This window comes from Gopherus flavomarginatus, chromosome 1, assembly GCF_025201925.1.
Source record: "Gopherus flavomarginatus isolate rGopFla2 chromosome 1, rGopFla2.mat.asm, whole genome shotgun sequence".
In the NCBI taxonomy this organism is placed as follows: domain Eukaryota; kingdom Metazoa; phylum Chordata; order Testudines; family Testudinidae; genus Gopherus; species Gopherus flavomarginatus.
This window is the reverse complement of record NC_066617.1, coordinates 34,044,955-34,067,047: the sequence shown is the minus strand read 5'-3', so window position 1 is coordinate 34,067,047 and position 22,093 is coordinate 34,044,955. Positions and strand designations below refer to the sequence as shown.

Sequence of the window (22,093 nt, the reverse complement as noted above, 5' to 3'; positions counted from 1 at the left end):
AGGGATGGGGAAGGTGTGACTGGGAAAGGGGAGAGGAGGGAGAGTCGTGCTCCATGAGTTGGGGGGGCTGAGTGAGGAGAGACAGGGCAGGGAGAACAGCGCTCAGGGCAGGATGGGGAAGCCGCTCATACCTCTCTCTACTGGAGGCATTCCTCAGTATTCCACTGCTCCTCCAGGCTCCAGCAGCACCTGCTACTGTTCCTGCCCCTTGGGGGTGGAGGCTGGTTACAGCAGCTAACTGGGCTTTTAGCGTCCAGTCAGCAGTGCTGACCGGACACTGTCAGGTTCCCTTTTCAACGGAAAACCGGATACCTGGAAAAACTGACAACCACACTGTGGCCCTTATTTTATTCCTTTCATTTCATTCATTTTTAAAAAGCTGAACGCTACCTCTCTCTCATTTAAAATAGAAAAAGAATGTACATATGCATATGACCTTGCAGTCCAAATCATCTTGGAGCAGAACGTACATTCAAACCCTTCAACATATTTCAGGGATTTTATTAAACTATTTCAAAACAACATGAAAGCCTTAAAATTCTTTTTTATGGCTACAACTTCTCTTAAAAATTGATTATCCTTTAGGATTAAGTAATAAATATTAACAGTGACCTTGCCATGAAATATGGGCCCCTTCAAGTAAGGCATTTCTTGCTGGGAAGTCAGATCCGACCTAGATGGAGTTATATGATTTTATATTAGCAGCTTCATGAGAAATCACTTTAAACTTATCTCCCTGTGTCACAGAAGATCCCCTCAGACAGAGGGTGACAACAGTCCCTGCATGCATTGCTTCCCACCCAAACTGATAGTTCAAGTCCCCAGCTAAGTGTTCTGTGTAAACACAACACTATATATCAAAGAAAACCAAAAATATGCTGTTATTTATAAAACTTCTTAAAAAACAAATCCTATGTCAGAAGAGGTTTCCATAATTAGCAAATGGAATGCTTCCTGAATATTCAGCTGCATATAAAATGAATACTGGATGCTTTGTACAGGAAGTCTAATTAAAGCAGTTGCAATTCAAACAAGCAATACTAGTATTTCATTGGATTGCAAAGAAGATTGTCTCATCAGTTCCAAATTTCATACAAATTGAGAAGAGGGGCTTTAAAAATTATTTCAGAAAGATGTCATTCTTAACCGAGATGGTTCTAAACTTATAGCAAATTTGATACCAAGGAGCGTTGATATAAAAATGTTCACTGCAAAAACTCACACCATCCACCAATACACAGAAATGAGGTTAAATCCTGCATTTCCTCCCAGTACTGATAATCTTCAAGTCTAATGAACACTTTCATATTTATTGACCAATGAGTTACTTTTAAAAATAGTTGTTAATAATGTTAGCCATAGATCGTCCTAAACAAACAAACTCCTGACTTTCATCTTAAAAACTGTTATCGTAATGTATTAAGCCACGGCAAATGTAAATGAAAATATAACTAAGATACTAAGCACAACACTACCATATTAAATGTTCATGTTCAATCCTACACACGTTACAAACTAAATTATTCCTTACAATTATTAATATTTATTCTTAATTTTGTAACAGTTTATTTCTTTGGATTTTTGTTTGTTTTGTTTCTTTTAAAAAAGATACCATTAAAAAGAAAGAAAAATCTTGAGCATTTTTGTAAATTAAGAATTGATCAATTATATATTATTCCTCCCCCTCCTACCAGTCAGAAAATTACAGGATTAACTTCAATTTATTTTTCTCTTTGTTTAATAGCAATTTTGTGATGGAAGCACTGAATTAGTATCTTAAAACACATGCAGTGTTATTACAATTTGGTAAAGTCCTCCATTTTAACTACACTACAAATGTAACTTGTGTGACAGACCCAGGCCAGTGGGGTGCAGGAGTCTGGTCCTATTGGCATCCAGCAGGGGTGGGAGGGCAAAGCCCACCCACTTCTAAAGGACCTCCCCCCAGCCTAAGGGGAGGACCCACAGGTCTGGGAAACCAAGTAATTACGGGGGACAACTAATGAAAAAAACAGGATCGGGAGTGAAGTCATAGGGCTAAACGAAGGCAACCTGATGGGGACACCGAGCAGAGAACCCCGGACAACGCCCACTGCTCCTCGAAGGTGTCAAGGGAGCCAGTGGACGCCGCCCAGAGGAACTCTGCCCGGATGCGTGAGCAGACGGAGGAACGGAAATAGGCCCTACAGTCGCAGGAAATCCCGTCAGCCAACCTCCTGTCCCTGGTGTTGTAGATGGCCAGTTTGGCCAGGGCCAAGAGGAGGTTGAGAAGGAGATCTCGCGACTTCGTGGGGCCACGGATTGGGAGCGTGTAGATAAAAAGGTGAGGGGAAAAGTGCAACCAAAAACGCAAGAAAATATTCAGGAGGAGCCGGAACAGGGGCTGCAACCTGGCGCACTCCAAATAAACGTGCGCCAAGGTCTCCTTCTCACCACAGAAAGGGCAGGTGCTAGGGACAGAGGTGAACCGCGCCAAGTACACGCCCATGCTCACGGCCCCGTGAAGGAGCCGCCAACTGATATCCCCAGCGGGCCTCTGGACCAGGGCAGAGTACAAGCTGGCCCACCGGGGCCCCTCACCCTCGAGAGGTGGCAGGAGGTCCCGCCATTTGGTATCGGGGCGGGACGCGAGGGTGAGGTAGTGAAGGGTATGGAGCACGAGCGAGTACAGATGTTTCCGTGGTGCGGTCTGGAACAAAACCAGCTGCAGATCATGCAGCCGGCTGGCAGTGAAAGGGTGAGGGGGCCGATTGGGTTCACGGGGCAGGGGTCCAATAAAAATGTCCATGGGGCCTGGGGTGGAGGGTGGGCGGGGCGTGCCCTCTCGCAGAACCCGGTCGCGGTAAGCCCGAGCAGCAGGCAGTAAAGCGGCCTTCACCTCCTGAAGTACGCGCTGGGGAGTACGCGTCTGGAGAGCCCCATGCGCTGAGAGAGCATCAGGGGATCCAGCCAGTCTCCCTGGTCATAGTCCAGGAGGTCTCCGACCCTGGTGACTCCTGCCGAGACCAGCTTCTGGCACACCATGGGGGACTCCGCCACCTGCATGCGAAGCTGGGGATTGTGTAGCAGGGGCTCCGCGAGGAGGTCAACCCCCACGGTGGCTGCCATGGACCTGGTCGTTGAAAAGAGCTTCCAGGTCCGGAGAAGGTCTTGGTAGAAGACCGGCAGCCCGGAGAGGTCTCGCGGAAGACCTCTCAGATGGAGGTAAAAGAGCTGCCGGTCGTATCGGAGCCCTCGGAAGCGGCGGAGGAAGGCGTGCGACAGTACGCTCCACGCCGGACTACCTGCACCAAACAGGAGCCTCTGCAGGGCCTGGAGGCGGAAGACATGGACCTGAGCGCGTAAGCACTTCAGGCCCTGCCCCCCCTCCTCCAGGGGCAGGTGGAGGACCCCTGCAGAGACCCAGTGCGTCCCTGGCCAAAAGAACTCCAGAATCGCCGTCCGGAGGTTGGCCAGGAAAAACGGGGCCGGGACCAGGGTGTTGAGCAGGTAACAGAGCATGGACAGGACCAGTTGATTAAGCACCAGTGCCCTCCTCTGAAGGGAGAGGCACCGGAGTAGTCCTGTCCATTTCCGGAGCCGCTCCATCACCCTGCCCTGCAAATCCTGCCAGTTCTCCGGCGGAGACGGATGCGTGGCAGAAAGGTAAACGCCGAGATAGAGCAGCGGACCCGCGTTCCACCGGATGGCCTGAAGCGTGGGTGGGAGGGAGCTCGCCTGCCACCTGTCCCCGACCACCAGGCCAGAGTTCTTGACCCAGTTGACCCGGGCGGAGGAGGCCGCCGAGTACACAGCCTGGCAAGCCTCCACCCGCGCCAAGTCGCCCGGGTCCTGGACCACGAGGAGCACATCGTCAGCGTATGCCAACAGGAGCAACCGCAGCCCCAGCTCCCGAAGCACCAACCCCATCAACCTCTTGCGGAGAAGACAGAGGAAGGGCTCGATCGCCAGAGCGTACAGCTGGCCCGAAAGGGGGTACCCCTGCCGCACTCCCCGCCCAAAGCTGACCGGCTCAGTCAGGGTCCAGTTGAGCCTGACCAGACACTCCGCAGAAGCGTACAGCACCTGGAGAAAACCCACAAACAGGGGTCCGAAGCTGAACGCTCGCAGAGTGCCCAGGAGATACCCGTGATCCATCCGGTCGAACGCCTTCTCCTGATCCAGGGACAAGAGAGCGAACGACAGACCATCCCTACACCCCAATTCCAGAAGGTCCCGGACCAGATACAAGTTATCAAAGATGGTGCGGCCCGGGACGGTGTAGGTCTGATCTAGATGGACCACGTCCGCCAACACGGACCCTAGCCGCATCGAGATGGCCTTCGCAACAATTTTGTAGTCCGTGCTGAGGAGCGAGACGGGACGCCAATTCCGTAAGTCGTGGAGGTCCCCCCTCTTCGGCAATAAGGCCAGCACGGCTCGCCTGCACGAGAGAGGACCCCGCTCTGCAAAGCCTCAGCCCAGACGGTGACCAGATCTGGGCCGAGGATGTCCCAGAACACGCGGTAGAACTCCACGATCAGCCCGTCCAAGCCAGGGGATTTATTGGTGGGCATGCGACGGAGGGCTTCCGAGAACTCGGCCAGAGTGAGAGGCAGCTCTAGCCGGTCCTGGTCACCCGTGCTGACCGTCGGGAGCCCGTCCCAAAGCACTCTGCAAGCGTTAGGATCGGTCGGATCCGGGGAGAAAAGAGTGGCGTAGAAGGCCCTGGCCCTCTCGCACATCTCCGCCAGATCCGTGAGGGGGGTGCCGTCCTCTGCCAGGAGACAGGTGACATGCTTCTTGGCCCCCCTCCTTTTCTCCAGGGCGTAGAAGAAGCGGGAGCCGCGACCCATCTCCCGAAGGAGGTGGATGCGGGATCGAACAAAAGCACCCCGGGCCCGATGGTCTTCGAGGGCCCGGAGCTCCTCCCGCTTCTCCCGGCACGCTCCGCAGAGGGATGGATCCTCGGGGCTGGCGGCCAGACGCCTCTCCAGCTCCAAGACCTCCCGCTCCAACTGCCCTATCGCCGCATCCCTCCGTCGGCTGGCACCCCGAGTGTAGTCACGGCAGAAGAGCCGGGCGCGCAACTTCCCCAGATCCCACCACCGCTGCGCCGAGGAAAAGGCGTGCCTCTGCCCTCGCCAGGCCAGCCAGAACTCCCGGAAGGACGCCACGAGGCCCGCATCCTCCAGCAAATTATTATTAAAGTGCCAATAGGCCGGCCCCGGCCTCTCCGCGCAGAGAGAGGCCGTCACGGTGACAAGGTGGTGATCCGAAAAGGGGGCCGGCCGAACGCTGGAGGAGTGGGCCCGTGAAAGGTGGAAATGTGACAGGTAAATACGGTCCAGCCGGGAGTGGCGCGACCGATGGGCCTCCACCCGGACGAAGGTGAACGTCGAGACGTCGTCCGGGTGGTGGTCGTGCCAGACGTCCACCAGGGAGTGGCGTTCGACCATCTCCCGAAGGACGTCCGTGGCGGCCGGGCACTGCTCGGTCCCCAAGCGGACCCATTCCTCGAGGGTGGTGTTAAAATCCCCTCCCAGGACCAGGCACTCACGAGGATCCAGGGAGCCGAGGAAGGCGGACGCTTGCTGATAAAAACGTAGCCTCTCCGGGCCCGATGTCGGGGCGTAAACGTTGACGAGATTAACCACAAGCTCCTCCATGCGGACCCGGAGGTGTAGCAGGCAACCCGGCACAGCCTCGGCGACCCCCAGCATCTCGCTCCATAGTTCGGGGGAGAACAGGGTCGCCACTCCAGCCGCGCAGACCGAGAAGTGGCTAAAGTAGGCCTCGTCCCCCCACTCCAGCCGCCAGCTAGCTTCAGTGGCCGGATCCGTATGGGTCTCCTGCAGGAAAACCACAGAGTACCCCTGCTCCCGGAGGAAGGAGAGCACCTGGCTCCTGCGGAAACCCATCCTACAGCCCAGGGTGTTTAAGGTGGCAAGGACGATCAACGCCATGAGGAGGGCTGGGGGGGATCCTCGCCGGCAGACACGCCCACAGCCTCCGGCAGGCCGCGCAGCAATCCGTGACCAACCCCTTAGGTGAGTAAAGAGTCACCGAAGACACGGACCCGCCGGTAGGCCGCAGCGGCCTGCTTCCCGGTCCTCTTACCCTCCCCCATGAGGGCCCTCGCGGCCCGGAGGACCTGATGGAAATCCCCCCACCGCTGGAGCGCAAGATGGACTTTATTCCAGGAGCCACGGACGTCCTCAAGGAACTCTGCAGCCCCTCCCTCAGCGCATGGGGAGGTGGGGTCACTGATCAATGACCGTCCCCCAGTGGGGCCCCCGTCACAGCTCCGTGGCCCAACGAGGCGGGTAGGCAGGGGGCAGACCCCCAACGTGGCAGCAGATGGGCCGACGCCACGCGATCCGCCCCGCTCCCAGATTCAAGAATGGGCGGTGGAAGAACAGCAGCCCCTGGGGGGTCAGGACAGGAAGAAACTAGTGAACCCGCTCCCTGGGAGGTATTCCCAGGGGCGGCACTGGCATCACAGGAGATGGGGGGGACAAGGACAGAGCCAACAGGAGTAGGGCGGGGATCAGGGAGAGAATCCAGGAAGGAGGTAGAGGCAGGATCCAGAGCTTCCATAGCTGAGCCGCCGGACGGTGGCTCCTCCTGGCCAGGCTCAGGGATCCGGAAAGTGGGAAGGGGACCCCTAACGATGCCGGGCTCAGCCACTGTGGCACGTGTGGCAGCCTCGGCATCCAGAGGTAGATGTTGGTCAATGGGGTCCCCACTGAGGAAGGAGGGCGGGTCCTCCACACCCAAGAGGGACACCCCCTGGGAAGCAGGTCTCGGCAGCGGGGCACTGGCCGTCGCCCCAAGGGGCTCGGCGGCCGTCAGAGTGTCACCCGCAGCCAGGTCGATGGAAGATTCCAGGGGACCCTCAAAGGTGGGAACAGATGCAGCGGTTAGGGGAAGGGAACTCAGGGACAGGGGGGCCGTGGGGAGATCGCCCAGATCGAGGCCCACCGGCAGAGGGTCGTCCTCCCCCTGCGTGACCGGGGTCAAACCCAGGGCCTCGATCTCCTCGTAGATGGGAGAGAGATCACCGGCAACCACCCCAGGGCCCTCCCCGCCAGCACCCAGGGCGACACCCACCGTGGCGCTCTCAGAGGCGTCAAGTGGGAAGGGGGCGAGAGAAGCTCCCTCGGGGGCTTCCACAGAAAGGGACCCCGGAGGAGGGGCGGTGTCACCTTCTGGTGCTGCCACGGCATCCCCAGCCGGCACCACAAACTGGGAGTCATCAGGGGACAAGGTGGAAGACTCGACATCGGCGCCCCCCTTCCTGCTCTTCCGAGGGGCCTCCGAATCCGAAGGATGTAAGGAAACTCGAGCCTTCCGCTTGCCCCGCTTCCCCTGCACTAAGAACCAGCCCTCCATGGCATCAGCCGGGGGCTGGCTAACAGCGGTCGGCTCGGGAGGCAAGGGCAATGGCTCAGGGACTCGGGGAGGCAGTGGTGGGACAACAGAAACCGGGGAGGATTCCCCCTGGGACGAGCCCTCTCCCACATCCGGCGGTAGCCCCGCCACATCCTCCTCCACCAGAGTAACGGGTGATGCTGGTGGCAGACAGTTTGTGCACGACAGGGGAAAGAATGTCACTGACGCCAAACGCCGAAAATTAAAAGGTTTGTACACTAATGCGAGGAGCCTAGGTAACAAGATGGAGGAACTGGAGTTACTCATGCAGGAAGTGAAGCCGGATATTATAGGGATTACCGAAACCTGGTGGAATAGTACTCATGACTGGAGCACGGGTATTGAAGGCTATGTGCTGTTCAGAAAAGACAGGAAGAAAGGCAAAGGTGGGGGAGTAGCCTTGTACATCAATGATGAAATTAAATGTAGCGAAATAAGATGCGATGGAATGGATAAGACGGAGTCCGTCTGGGCAAAAATCACGCTGGGTAAAAAAGCAACTAGAGCTTCCCCTGAGATAGTGCTTGGGGTGTGCTACAGACCGCCAGGATCGGATTGGGATATGGATAGAGACCTCTTTAATGTCTTTAATGAAGTAAACACAAAGGGGAAATGTGTGATTATGGGGGACTTCAACTTCCCGGATATAGACTGGAGGACGAGTACTTGCACGAATAATAGGGGTCAGATTTTTCTGGATGTGATAGCGGATGGATTTCTTCATCAAGTAGTTGAAGCACCTACGAGAGGGGATGCCATTTTAGACTTGGTGTTGATGAGCAGTGAGGACCTTGTAGAAGAAATGGTGGTAGGGGACAACCTTGGTTCGAGTGATCATGAGCTGATTCAGTTCAAACTAGATGGAAGGATAAACAAATGTAGATCTGCGATTAGGGTTTTTGACTTCTCGAGGGCTAATTTTAAAGAGTTAAGGAAATTAGTTAGGGAAGTGGATTGGACGGAGGAATTAGTGGATTTAAATGTGGAGGAGGCCTGGAATTACTTTAAGTCGCAGCTGCGGAGACTGTCGGAAGCCTGCATCCCGAGAAAGGGGAAAAGAACCATGGGCAGGAGTTGCAGGCCAAACTGGATGAGCAAGCAACTCAGAGAGGGGATTAGACAAAAGCAGAAAGCTTACAGGGAGTGGAAGGAAGGCAGGATCAGTAAAGAAAGCTACCTTGCTGAGGTCAGAACATGTAGGGATAAAGTGAGGAAGGCTAAAAGCCGCATTGAACTGGAACTTGCAAAGGGAATCAAAACCAATAGTAAAAGGTTCTACAGCCACATAAATAAGAAGAAAACAAAGAAAGAAGAAGTGGGGCCGCTATACACTGAGGATGGAATGGAGGTTAAGGATAACCTAGGCATGGCCCAACATCTAAACAAGTACTTTGCCTCGGTTTTTAATAAGACTAGTGAGGAACCTTGCGATGATGGAGGGATGATAAACGGGAATGTGGATATGGAAGTGGATATTACTGCAACTGAGGTAGAGGCCGTACTTGAACAGCTCGATGGGTCGAAGTCGGAGGGCCCGGACAATCTCCACCCGAGGATATTAAAGGAACTGGCGCGTGAAATTGCGAGCCCGTTAGCGAGAATTTTTAAGCAATCGATAATCTCGGGGGTTGTGCCGTATGACTGGAGGATTGCTAATGTAGTTCCTATTTTTAAGAAAGGGAAAAAGAGTGATCCGGGTAATTATAGGCCTGTTAGCTTGACGTCTGTAGTATGTAAGGTCTTGGAAAAAATTTTAAGAGAGAAAGTAGTTAAGGACATAGAGGTCAATGGTAATTGGGACGAATTGCAACACGGATTTACTAAAGGTAGATCGTGCCAAACCAATCTGATCTCCTTCTTTGAGAAGGTGACGGATTACTTAGATAAAGGAAATGCGGTAGATATAATTTACCTAGATTTCAGTAAGGCGTTCGACACGGTTCCGCACGGGGAGCTGTTAGTTAAATTGGAAAAGCTGGGAGTGAATATGAAAGTTGTAAGGTGGATAAGGAACTGGTTAAAGGGGAGACTCCAGAGGGTCGTATTGAAAGGTCAACTGTCGGACTGGAAGGAGGTCACCAGTGGAGTCCCTCAAGGATCGGTTTTGGGACCGATCTTATTTAACCTTTTTATTACTGACCTTGGCACAAAGAGCGGGAATGTGCTAATAAAGTTCGCGGATGACACGAAGCTGGGGGGTATTGCTAACACGGAGAAGGACAGGGATACTATTCAAGAAGATCTGAACCACCTTGTAAACTGGAGTAATAGAAATAGGATGAAATACAATAGTGAAAAGTGCAAGGTCATGCATTTAGGAATTAATAATAAGAATTTTGGATATACGTTGGGGGCGCATCAGTTGGAAGCGACGGAGGAAGAGAAGGACCTTGGGGTACTGGTTGATAGCAGGATGACTATGAGTCGCCAATGTGATACGGCTGTTAAAAAAGCAAATGCGATTTTGGGATGCATCAGGCGGGGTATTTCCTGCAAGGATAAGGAGGTGTTAGTACCGTTGTATACCGCGTTGGTGAGACCCCATCTGGAATACTGTGTGCAGTTCTGGTGTCCCATGTTCAAGAAGGATGAATTCAAACTGGAACAGGTTCAGAGACGGGCTACGAGGATGATCCGAGGAATGGAAAAACTGCCTTATGAAAGGAGACTCAAAGAGCTTGGCTTGTTTAGCCTGGCCAAAAGAAGGCTGAGGGGGGATATGCTCGCCCTATATAAATATATCAAGGGGGTTAACGTTAGGGAGGGAGAGGAATTATTTAAGTTTAGTACTAATGTAGCCACGAGGACGAATGGGTATAAACTGGATATTAGGAAGTTTAGGCTTGAAATTAGACGAAGGTTTCTGACCATTAGGGGAGTGAAGTTCTGGAATAGCCTTCCGAGGGAAGTAGTAGGGGCAAAAGACTTTCCTGGCTTTAAGACAAAGCTTGATAAGTATATGGAGGGGATGTTATGATAGGATCGTTAATTTGGGCAATTGATCTTGAATTACCACCAGACAGGTCTGCTCAATGGTCTGCGGGGAGATGTTGCATGCGATGGGTACTGAGTTGCTGCGGAGAACTCCTTCTTGGGTGCTGGCTGGTGACTCTTGCCCACATGCTCAGGGTTTAGCTGATCGCCATATTTGGGGTCGGGAAGGAATTTTCCTCCAGGGCGGATTGGCAGGTGCCCTGGAGGTTTTTCGCCTTCCCCTGCAGCGTGGGGCACGGGTCGCTTGCTGGTGGTGTCTCTGCAGCTTGAGGTCTTCAAACCATTTTTGAGGATTTCAATAACTCGGTCCTGGGATAGGGGTTGTATAAAATTGGATGGGTGGGGTTCTGTGGCCTGCCTTGTGCAGGAGGTCAGACTAGATGATCAGATTGGTCCCTTCTGACCTATGAGTCTATGAGTCTATGAGGTGGACCGAGAAGGAGGAGGAGGGGCAGCTTCGGGTTCCGGGCAGCCAGGGGGACCGGCGATGACAGGGCCGGCGCCTTGCCGGGGCTCGGGGGTCCCGGATGCTCCTCCATGCTGGGCCAAGGGACAGTCCCTCCGGACATGCCCCATCGCCCGGCAGAGGTAGCACCGGGCCTCTCCCATTGAGTAATGCACCCGGTAGTGGGCTTCCTGGTAAGGGACCAGAAAGGACCCTTCGAGCGCCTCTCCGCCACGCGCCGCCGGCGGCAGTTGAAGCTGCACTTGCCGGCGGAACGAGAGAACATGATGGAGGACGGGGTCCTTGCAGCCCAAGGGGAGAGGGCTGATGACGGAGATGGGGCGTCCCAGGGCAGAAAGGGCGGGCAGCAGGGCGGCATTGGGAAGGAAGGGAGGGACGGAGGTCAAGATTAAGCGGACCCCCAGGTCTTCCAACGGCTACAGGGGGACGAACACGCTCCCCACCGCGAGACCAGTCTCTACCGCCTCCTGGGTGGCGGCCTCCGATGCCAGGAAGAAGACCACCTTCCCGTACATTTTGGAGGCCGCCACGATGGCCGTGGGCCCCACCACCCTCGCCAACGCCCACACGTAGGTCTCCACGTGGGGCAAGGCGGGCACCAGGAGGCAACGGACGCCGTGCTTCCTGGTCAAAGTAAGAAAGGGGCCCCGGCCGCTGTAGATGTTGGCAGAAGCGGCAGTCGGAGGAGCAGCAGCAGGCAGGGGGGCTGCCGCCACCTGGGCGTACGTCCTGGGGGCCGGGGGAGGGACACCTGCAGAGCTGGTGGTGGGAACAGCGGGGAGGGATGCCGCAGCCGGTAGTGGGGCTGCGGCAGCAAGGGCAGTCTCCGCCACGGAGGGCCTGGCCTTTTTAGCGGGGCCCTTGCCCTTCTTCCCACCCCAACCCTTCCCACCGGCTGGGGGCGCTCCCCCCGAATCAGAAGGGGCGAGAGACGTGGCAGCAACAGAGGTCTCCCCACTACTTGCCGCCGCCAATGCCCCAGCAGGGGCAGTGGTAGGTGGATCGGCAGCGGCGGCCGAGGTAGAGGCTTGGGCAGTGGACACAGGGGCAGGCGGAGGAGGGGCAGTGGGAGCATCGCGAGGGATCTCCCCAGCCGCGTCCCCCGCCATAATGAGAGCGGGGAGGAGGACAAACAGCGAGGGGAGGGGAAGGAGAGGAGGCGCCCACCCCTCCCCGCTAGGCTGCAGGCAGGGGAGGAGGGCGCCAGAAGGGGAAGGCTAAAGGGGTGTGGGGAGCAACCCAGGACCTAAGGGTGGGAGGGTTCCAGGGCACCAACGCAGAGGGGGTTCCGGCTCCTCCAGTTGCACTAGGGGAGCGGGGGGGGGCAACGGCAGAGGGGGGAGTGCAGTGAACAAGGGGAAACCAAATGGGGAAGGGCACAAGCGCCTGGGAGGGGGCGTGGGTGCACGGGGGAGGGGAACCGATCAGGACTGGGGGAACACAGGGTGAGGGGGGAAAAGGGCGAACTGGGATTGGGGTAGAGTGACCACGGGGACAGCTGCAGGGCTGGGGCGGAACTATCAGGCGGCAGAGGGAAATAGGTGGGGTGGACAAATGTGGCAAAGGGGAGAGGGTCAGTCCAGGAGGAGGGGGGAGGTGGTGCACCCACAGGCACTTGTGCCAAAAAGTCAATGGTTGGCTGCTGCTGCTGCAGGCCCAAATGGTGGAAGTGGGCGTGGTGAGCTAGGCGAGCAGCTCAGACCCAGAGGCAGGAGTCCAAAGCAGAAGGAAAACAGCCAGCGGGGGTGGTGGAGAGGGCAACGATGGTGGTGGAGGCGAAAGGGGACACGGATGTACCGAGGGCAGGCTCCATGCCACACTCCCAGTGCCCCAGCAGACACAGTTCAAACCCCCACCACAAGAGCACAGTTCGAAAAAGACTCAGTCCAGAAAAGCTCCCTCCACAGTGGTCTTCACACAGTCTCCAGCAGCAAGCAGTCCTCTTCTCCTTCCTCTCCTCCTCCAGGCACCAACAGCTCCCCAGCAACAGCCCCAGCAGCCCCAGGTGGTGGTGGTCTGGTGTCCAGGCAGGAGGGACCGCGCTCAGATGGTGGTGTCCTCAGCAACAAGAGCCGGGGTCCCTCACTCCCCCCCTCTCTGGGAAGCAGGCCAGCAGCCCCCCCCAAGGGGCTGTAGGTGGAGTAACAGCAGTAACTGAGGGGGGATGGGAATCTGCTAGCCAGCTAGCAAACAGACAGCAGAGAAAGAGGTGGGTGGTGGTGTCTAGCCCAGCCAGGGGAGCAGCAGGAGCAGGAACAGCAGCAGAAACAGCAGCAGCGAGGGTCGAGTGCCCAGCAGGAAACAGCAGCAGCAGCAGCAGCAGCGAGGGCCCAGTCCCCAGCAGGAAACAGCAGCAGCAGCAGCAGCAGCAGCAGCAGCGAGGGCCCAGTCCCCAGCAGGAAACAGCAGCAGCAGCAGCAGCAGCAGCAGCGAGGGCCCAGTCCCCAGCAGGAAACAGCAGCAGCAGCAGCAGCAGCAGCGAGGGCCCAGTCCCCAGCAGGAAACAGCAGCAGCAGCAGCAGCAGCAGCGAGGGCCCAGTCCCCAGCAGGAAACAGCAGCAGCAGCAGCGAGGGCCCAGTCCCCAGCAGGAAACAGCAGCAGCAGCAGCCAGGGCCCAGTCCCCAGCAGGAAACAGCAGCAGCAGCAGCCAGGGCCCAGTCCCCAGCAGGAAACAGCAGCAGCAGCAGCTAGGGCCCAGTCCCCAGCAGGAAACAGCAGCAGCAGCAGCAGCCGCCGCCGCCGCCGCCCTCTCCCTCCTTCCTCTACAACAGAGCGGTTGAAGGGAGAGCCGCTACTGGCCCCAGGAGAAGCAGGCTTCTGTGCCCTGAGGGACCAGAGCAGGGTCTGCACTAGAGTAGTCAGGAACTTGCTAGAACCAATTAAGGCAGACAGGCTGATTAAAACACCTGCAGCCAATCAAGGCAGGCTAATCAGGGCACCTGGGTTTAAAAAGGAGCTCTCTCCAGTCAGATGGGGAGGAGCCAGAGGAGAGGAAGTGTGTGTGAGGAGCTGGGAGCAAGAGACACAAGGAGCTGAGAGTGAGAGGGTGTGCTGCTGGAGGAGTAAGGAGTACAAGCATTATCAGACACCAGGAGGAAGGTCCTGTGGTGAGGATAAAGAAGGTGTTTGGAGGAGGCCTTGGGGAAGTAGCCCAGGGAGGTGTAGCTGTCACACAGCTTTACAAGAGGCACTATAGACAGCTGCAAATCCATAGGGCCCTGGGCTGGAACCTGGAGTAGAGGGCGGGCCTGGGTTCCCCCCAAACTTCCCAATTCCTGATCAGACACAGGAGGAGTTGATCCAGACTGTGGGGGAGATCACTGAGGTGAGCAAATCTGCCAATAAGCGCAGGACCCACCAAGATAGAGGAAGAACTTTGTCACACTTGGCATGAAGAATGGATGGCTTTAACACAAAACTAGGACATGGTGAGGGTAACTCACCACAACAGAACCCAAGGTTGTACTGTGGAGAAGGAAAAAAAAAAAAACAACAACAGAACACACTTCACTAATTTAGGAGATTATCAAAGTAAACATGATATCTCCAGAACTTTCACCCCTACAACAGGTACCCATTTCACTGAGACCATGTCTTAAAATATGCAGACATATTCCAGATATTTTAAATTATATCAACATTTAGCCTCAAGATGCAGGCTCTCTGACATTTGACATCCTGTCTCAATGCTTTGTGTTAAGTTAAATATTGAATTCTGCCTCCCATTTAATTTTAAACTGTTGAAAATTTTCTGTAGGATATGTTAGTCCCATTAGAAAAGAATTCATCTGCTAGACCTAATTTCGTTGTCCCAGTAATACCAATATTTTCTCAGCAGCGGAGACTTTCTGCTGTTATTCAGTATTAGAGATTGTGGTTATCTGTCAGTTGAACATGTCTGGTTTCCTTACAAATTAGGTTTTATTTTTAAACATTTGAAAGTATAAATGTATCATCATGGCATAGACTGGTAGCAAATTAAATCTCTTTAACAACTCATTTCTATATCAATTTTATCTTTATTCCAAAGAGAAGAGTGCCAAAATAGTTCTGCTTGCTGTTTATGTATGTAGCACTTAACTTCTTTATTGAACTTTAAGAATGGATTGTCTATTTTTATAACGTATCACCTCCATTAGACATCATAGTGACAGTCCCTAAGCATTTTCTTGACTTCAAAACTATTTCCAATATGGAAAACATTTGAGACAGACACAGTAACATTACATAGCCAGAGGTTTAGTGAGAAGTCTCTCAATTTGTTAATTGTAAATTTCTTTTTAGCGTATGTGTCTTTAATGTTAAATTTACGAGATGAGGGAATCTCTCTCTGCTCCCAAACATATGATGGTTTGTATTTTTTAAAACCAGACTTCTGACCAATTCCAAAATAGAATTGTTACCTCTCCTCAGTTTAGTTTTGTTTAATGTTCTTCTTTTCCAAATGACCTGGATGGAAGTGAGTATACTTCAGTTTGATACTTTGTAACACCACCACTACACAGTAATTAAAACAGGAAGTGAAGACTACAGAACCCAATTGATATTGCAGGGGGATTTACCACTAGATGAAAAAGAAATAACAAGTAGAAGACACAATTTGGTCAGTAAGATTAACATTTCTACCATGAGAAGTGGCATCGTGAGATCTTTTGATACCATTAACACTCAAGACCTTTGTTGTTTTTTTTTTTTTTTTTTTAACTTTCCTAAAAATGTAGTAGAGCATTGATGAAATACCAACTCTGAGGAAAGTCACCAGAAGCATTCTTTGATGGTCTCCTATCAAGTAAGTGACCCAGGAAGACCCTACTGAGCTATTAGAACACAACAAGACAGCCTTTAAAAAGACCCCAACTACACAAAAAAGTTATGTTCAAGAGCAGGGAGCCAACAAGAACTGCACCTGGCAATCCAATTGGAACAGGTCCTACATGGTCACACAGCAAGGTGGAAGAACTTTAACTCTGTTGAGGCATGTTCAGCCAAATTAACTAAAGATGTGAAATTAAAGTACATTAAACTCATGTATACACGATATAACAAACCAAGACCACTTTACTTCTGAATTAGAGTCTCCACAAAGGGGTTTAATGCTCTTTAACTAGTGTACTTGAACTTCACCCCTTTAGTTAACTCAGGGCTTGCCTACAGGGAGGGAGGGGAGTTAAAGCCCCAATTTTTTGCTTTGAGTCAGGAAATGAGCATTACACAAAAGTCACAATAACAGCATGCACATGGGACAGTGTGCCTTCTGCCAATGTGTATCATTGTGTACCCATGGCAGCCATTTGTTGCGAACTGATAACATGGCATTGATAACATGCTCATTTGCACACCACTCAGCAGTCAGGCATTCTTGGATTTTTCTGGCTGTGCACTGTGGGATGCACAATGGAAGCCATGCTAATTCAAACTCTTAAATCCCAAGATTCATCTGGCTCTGCCCCATACTTCCTTTATGGGTGGGATAACGCCATTTTCAAATTGCCGTCGGTCAATATGGACATAACAAGTCTCCATGCCGCTATGCTGTCAAGCTCAAATGCACAGAGGCTGCTTGGGATGTATTTCAGCACTCAAAGCCACATGAATTTGGCATGGACTTTGCCTGCCACACCACTAAGCAGATGTAGCAGCAGTTCCTCCAACAGCAGGAGGGTCTTCAGAATATATTGGTGGGAAAAGGATTGTTTTATAGACCTGGGATGACCAACAGTAGCAACAGAACTTCAGGATGATGAAAGCAACTATTTGGGAGCGCTCTGCAGAACTAACCCCAGAGTTACCATGGCAGTTTACCGACTTGTGACATCCCATACCCATGGACAAGCAGATCACAATTGCCCTCTGGCCAAATGCTACCAGTCCACAGCAAACCAGTTATGCATGGGGAGATTTATGGTCAGGACCAGGGGCGGCTCCAGGCACCAGCACACCAAGCGTGTGCCTGGGGCAGCAAGCCACGGGGGGCGCTCTGCCGGTCACCGCGAGGGCAGCAGGCAGGTTGCCTTCGGCGGCATGCCTGCAGAGGATCCGCTGGTCCCGTGGCTTCGCAGGCGTGCTGCCAAATCCGCAGACCTCCTACAGGCAAGCCGCCAAAGGCAGCCTGCCTGCCGTGCTTGGGGCAGCAAAATACCTAGAGCCACCCCTGGTCAGGACCATTGTCATGCAGGTGTGTGATGCCATGGAAAAGGTACTGTTGCACTGGGTAACAAAGCTTAGTAATGCTCAGGAGGTCATTGATGGTTTTGCATGCATGGGGTTCAAATTGTATTGGGACAATTGATGGGAATTATGTGCCTATTCTTTGCCCCACAATAGCTCAGAATTTATAAACAGAAAGGGGTATTTCCTCATGGTGCTCGAAGGGCTGGTCAACCACTGTGGTAGGTTTACGGACAAATATCAGGTGATCTGGAAGGGTCCATGATGCAAGGACCTTTCGGAATACAACTGTATTTAGATTAATGGAGAAAGGACTGTTTGTCCCCAGGAAACGCTGTGGACATTAATGGTGTGGATATTGCTCTGGTTATCCTGGGAGACCTGGTTTATCCTTTGTTTCCCTGGTTAATCAAGCCAGTCGCAGATAGCTTGGACAGAATCTATTTTGCATTAATATTTGTGAAAATGAAATAGAAGCCTTAGCAGCATATGGGAGGTTGAAGTGCAGAAGTGGTTTCAGCAGCCAGCAAAGTGTCCAATGCAAAATACAAACAGCTGGGGCAAGGTTGTCAGGGAAATCTATTACTCTCATTTTGAGTCTCAGGCTTGAAACTGAACAGCTGTTAATCCAAGGACGGGAGGGTGGAAAAATGGTTACTAACCTTCCATTAACTGTTGTTTTTCGAGATGTGTTGCTCATGTCCGTTTCAATGTAGGTGGTGGCTCACCCCAAGCCCCACCGCTGGTAAGTCTTTTCCCCTCAGTGGCATCAGTTGGGTCAGCATTGGTGCCCCCTAGGGTGATGCGCTCATAGCACCAGTAAAGAGGGGCCCATTGACCATAGCCCCCTCAGTTCTTTTTGCCGGCTAACTCCGACAGAGGGTCAAGTGGAGGCGGGGTTGGAATGAACATGAGCAACACATCCTGAAGAACACCACTTACAGAAGGTTAGTAATTGTTTTCTTCTTCTTCGAGTGCTTGCTCATGTCCATTTCAGTGTTGGTGACTCCAAAGCAGTAGTGCAGGTGGAGAGTTTGGAGTTTATTGACATGCTGATTGTAACACAGCTCAGCCAAATCAAGCATAATTTCTACCCTGGTGGTGGTGGTGGTGGTGGAGGATGAGGATGATAAGGTGCGGACTGATGACCACATTGCTGCTCTACAAATTTTCTGTACAGAAACTTGAGCTACAAATGCCACCAAAGAATTCTGAGCCATTGTACAGTGCACTGTCAGGGCAAGAGGAACTGGGACCTTTGCCAGGTCGTATCATGTGTGGATATAGGAAGTGATTCATGAAGAAATTATCTGGGCTGAGACTGGAAGACCTTTCATTCTGTCTGCAGTGGCATTTCCAAAATTACTTAGTCCTTTCTATGCAGAACACTAGTGCACATCTGACATCCAGCGAGTGGCATGCGGCTTTGGATAGAAGACCAGTAGGAAAATATGCGGGTTACTATGGAATTGCAATATTGTCTCTGGAAGGAATGGCAAATGTGGCAGCAATTGAACCTTGTCCTTGAAGAAGACCATATAAAGTGGTTCCGACGTAAGGGCTTGGATCTCAGAGATCCTTCTGGCTGAAGTAATGGCCACCAGAAAAGCCACCTTCCAGAATATGTAGAGCACATTGCCAGCAGTTCAAATGGGGTTCCTGTTAGCCTTGCCAACACCAAGTTGAGGTCCCAAAGAAGGAGTGGCTGCCGTGGATGGGGTAGGACAAAATTAGGCCTTGAGCAAGTAGTCTAAAATGAAATGTAGTGTCAATTTCTAGCCCACATCTACCTCCAATGAGTACGGCTATGAGTCAGCTGGAACAGAATTTAGCATGGCAGTATAGCATAACGGCAGCAGTGAATTAAAACTTTAAATTATTTAATAATTTACCTTTTAAAAACCCTCACATGCCACTGTTCCCTCCATAGGATCAGCCTCCTCAATCCCAATCTGAGTTGCTGGGATTCAGGATTGAGTACAGCAGGGCAGGAATCAGGTTTGCCTTCTCCCTAGCTAGCATCAGTTTCAAACAGATTCTGGCTTTCCAGAGAGATCTCTTTACTGGCCTCCTCATGCTTATCCTCCAATAAGTCTTGGTGGTCACATTCAGGGAAGTGAGGGGGTGGTGAAGCAGTGGCCAGCAGGCTCCTCAAGTTGCCTGGTTTTGAGGGATCACATAGTTATGTAAAATCCTGTGCAGCTCCTCAAAAAATGGACCAGTTACACATCCCCTGCCGGATTGCTTGCTGTTGTCACTGGTTTTAATGTAGGTGGACCTTCAATGCAGATGTTTGCTTTTTATCCAGCACTGTGTGGCATCCCAGTCATGGCCCTTTGTGGACATCTGCCCAGTAATATCCACAAAAAGGTCTTTGTTCTCTTGGCTGGCCACTGGAGCTACATGCACCAATGCTTCTCCCCAAACGGCTATAAGATCCAGGGTGTCAGCACAGCTCCAAGTAGTTGCTCAAAACATGTTGTAGGGTCTTCCGGAGCATTATCACGGGTATTGTGATCAACTGTGACCCAGGAGCAAACTGACAAAATCTGGCTGTGCGCCATCTTATAAGCAGAGGTGGCGGCAGCCAGTCAACTTGACCCCACAGGAGAGCAGGACACGTATGTAAACAGATACATCAGTAATAGTCACTCACAAATCAGGTTCTGATATCCACTAGAAGACTGCCAAAGTAGCTCGCAGCAGCATTGCGTGCATACAAACAATAGTCCGGACTAACTCGCCTCACAGCAAAGTTAATTCACTTTGAAAGAGGACTCCACAGTTCATACTAAATGCAGAGTCAGTGTATTAAAATGAATTCCCTCGTGTATGCAAGCATTTTCAATGTGAATTAACTCAAAATGCTGCAGATTCAACTCCCCACATAAACAATCTCTCAGTTTAACTTCCTGTGTGTAGACATGCCCTCGGTTTCAAGAGAAACTACATAACTCAGCTCAAAGCTCTGACTTCAAATTTTGAATTTTAAAATAAGTGATTGCATGCTGTGCTTAATTTTAATTGCAAGAGAATATTTAATCAATAAATATTCACTCTTAAAAAACTGCATATGCATTTAGAATTAGAAAGCACTACACAACAAATTTATTAGGACTCATTAGCAAGAGAAAATCTTTCAAACACTGGAAATCAGACCCAATCTGAAGTGAACACTAAGTATTCCCTGATGATTTATTTTTTTCAAAAAGAAAAGCTGTCTAAGCCTTCCCTGAAAAATTCAACAGTGCTAAACTGTTGTGTGCATAGCTCTGAATGTTAAACAGAGCTTAAGTTCATGAAGATTTGCTGATAAAGTCTCTTCTACATATTCTACAGTATAAGCACTTTGAGTCTTTTCAGTGCCAGTGGCTTTACAACTCCCCACACCCTTCCATCATGTACAGATAGAAGATAGGTAAAACACATATTTATGACAGATTTTCAGGTTCACATTTTGCTAACTAAACACTCTTAGCTGGAATATATCATACTTTTTGTGGGAAGCTAACATGATGTGGAATACACACATTTAAACAAAAAAAAATAAGATAGACCAGTTATTTACTACTAATTGTCATTTTCTCCTAATTTGACAAACCACGCTTGAAACTGAACAAATAATGGAACTCTGTTCTTTGCTTTTACCATTCAGTAACACAACACATTGTTTTAGAGTATCACTAATAGGCTATAACTCAAGCAAAATTCTTCAGTGACAGAAACAAAGCAATTATTGCCAGAAACAGAACTTACTGAAAGAAGTTTCCATGTGATCGGGCGAACTTGTTTAGGAATTCCAGACCAACTCAACTTCCGTAATTCATCTGTCAAACAAAATCAGTTTCATGATACGTCAACAAACACTTGATAAATATTCATTAGTAAATACAACCAAATTAATACAAAGTTGTTAATATTTATCAAAATACAAGTAAAATCAGAATTACACAATATTTGAGGAATTAAAAAGGTATTGCAAAATGAGAATCCATACAGATGCCTAGCAAAAATAGATATTTGGTCTGATAAGGTAGTTTCCTGGTATATTTACCAACTGTTATTTCTTACCATATATATTGTATATTAATATGCACAAGAGAAAGATTTGATGTAGGCTCTACATATACTGATGTTAATTAAAAGGTGATAATTAGTAGCAACCCAAACAGCAATGTTTCACTTTCGGATGCTGGGATTTAATCTTAAATTTACAAAATGTTATTTCCATTTCTGTTCATACTGTACAACTTTATAGATAGGCTTTCTAGAAAACCGTTTCCAGAAGAGCATATCCAACACAGTATATCCAACTAAACCAAATACAATCCACTCTAAAGCCACTCAACATCTATCCAGCCATATGCATTTTCATTATTTTCCTGTACAAATTCTGCACTCATCTATAAAATACATGAAAAGTTGTGAAAACAAAAAAGTATGAAAAATATTTAATGACAAAAGATGCATAACAATGCCTGTTAGGAAACTTAAAACTTCAGGATTTAATTATATGCAAGACAGTCTCTTGCTGCTTCTCACTGTCAGCAGAAAGTGAGCATGAAAATCCTACATTATGGCCAAGTGATTAGATTTATTGATTTAGGTTCCACATATAAATATACGCAATTTTTACATTTTAATCAGTCTTTGAAAACTTCCACCACAAAAATTAAAGTACAGAATACAAATTATTAGAGGATGGGGACTCTGAGGAGACAATGCAAGTGCCTCTCTAACTGTGACTGCTTATAGTTTATTCATGTCTACAGATGTCCCCCCGGGTTACGCAATCCCGACTTACGCAAATACGTACTTACAAAAAATGTTCCGTAAGCTAGAAATAGGAGGTGTGGGGCGGGGGGGTGGTTGGGAGGCATAATTGTCAGGTATAGGTTTCTGACTTACACACAATTCCAGTTATGTAATGCTTGCGTAACTTGGGGAGCATCTGTATTGATAAATCACAAGGTTTCTGTCACCACAAGCTAGTGTTGTTGCTTTTTTTTTTTTTTTTTTTTTTTTTTTTAAAAAGAACATAGCTGTGTTCC

At 50.6% G+C, this 22,093-nt stretch overlaps 1 protein-coding gene across 5 annotated transcripts in view; it reads right to left on the bottom strand.

Moving 5' to 3' along the window:
• TBC1D22A (TBC1 domain family member 22A) overlaps nt 1–22,093 on the bottom strand; it is a 459,537-nt gene that overhangs the window by 360,194 nt on the left and 77,250 nt on the right. For all 5 annotated transcript variants that reach the window (XM_050936235.1, XM_050936236.1, XM_050936237.1 and 2 more), the window contains exon 5: nt 20,799–20,869. In XM_050936235.1, the coding sequence (XP_050792192.1) occupies nt 20,799–20,869 (71 nt within the window). The remainder of the gene's footprint in view (nt 1–20,798; nt 20,870–22,093) is intronic.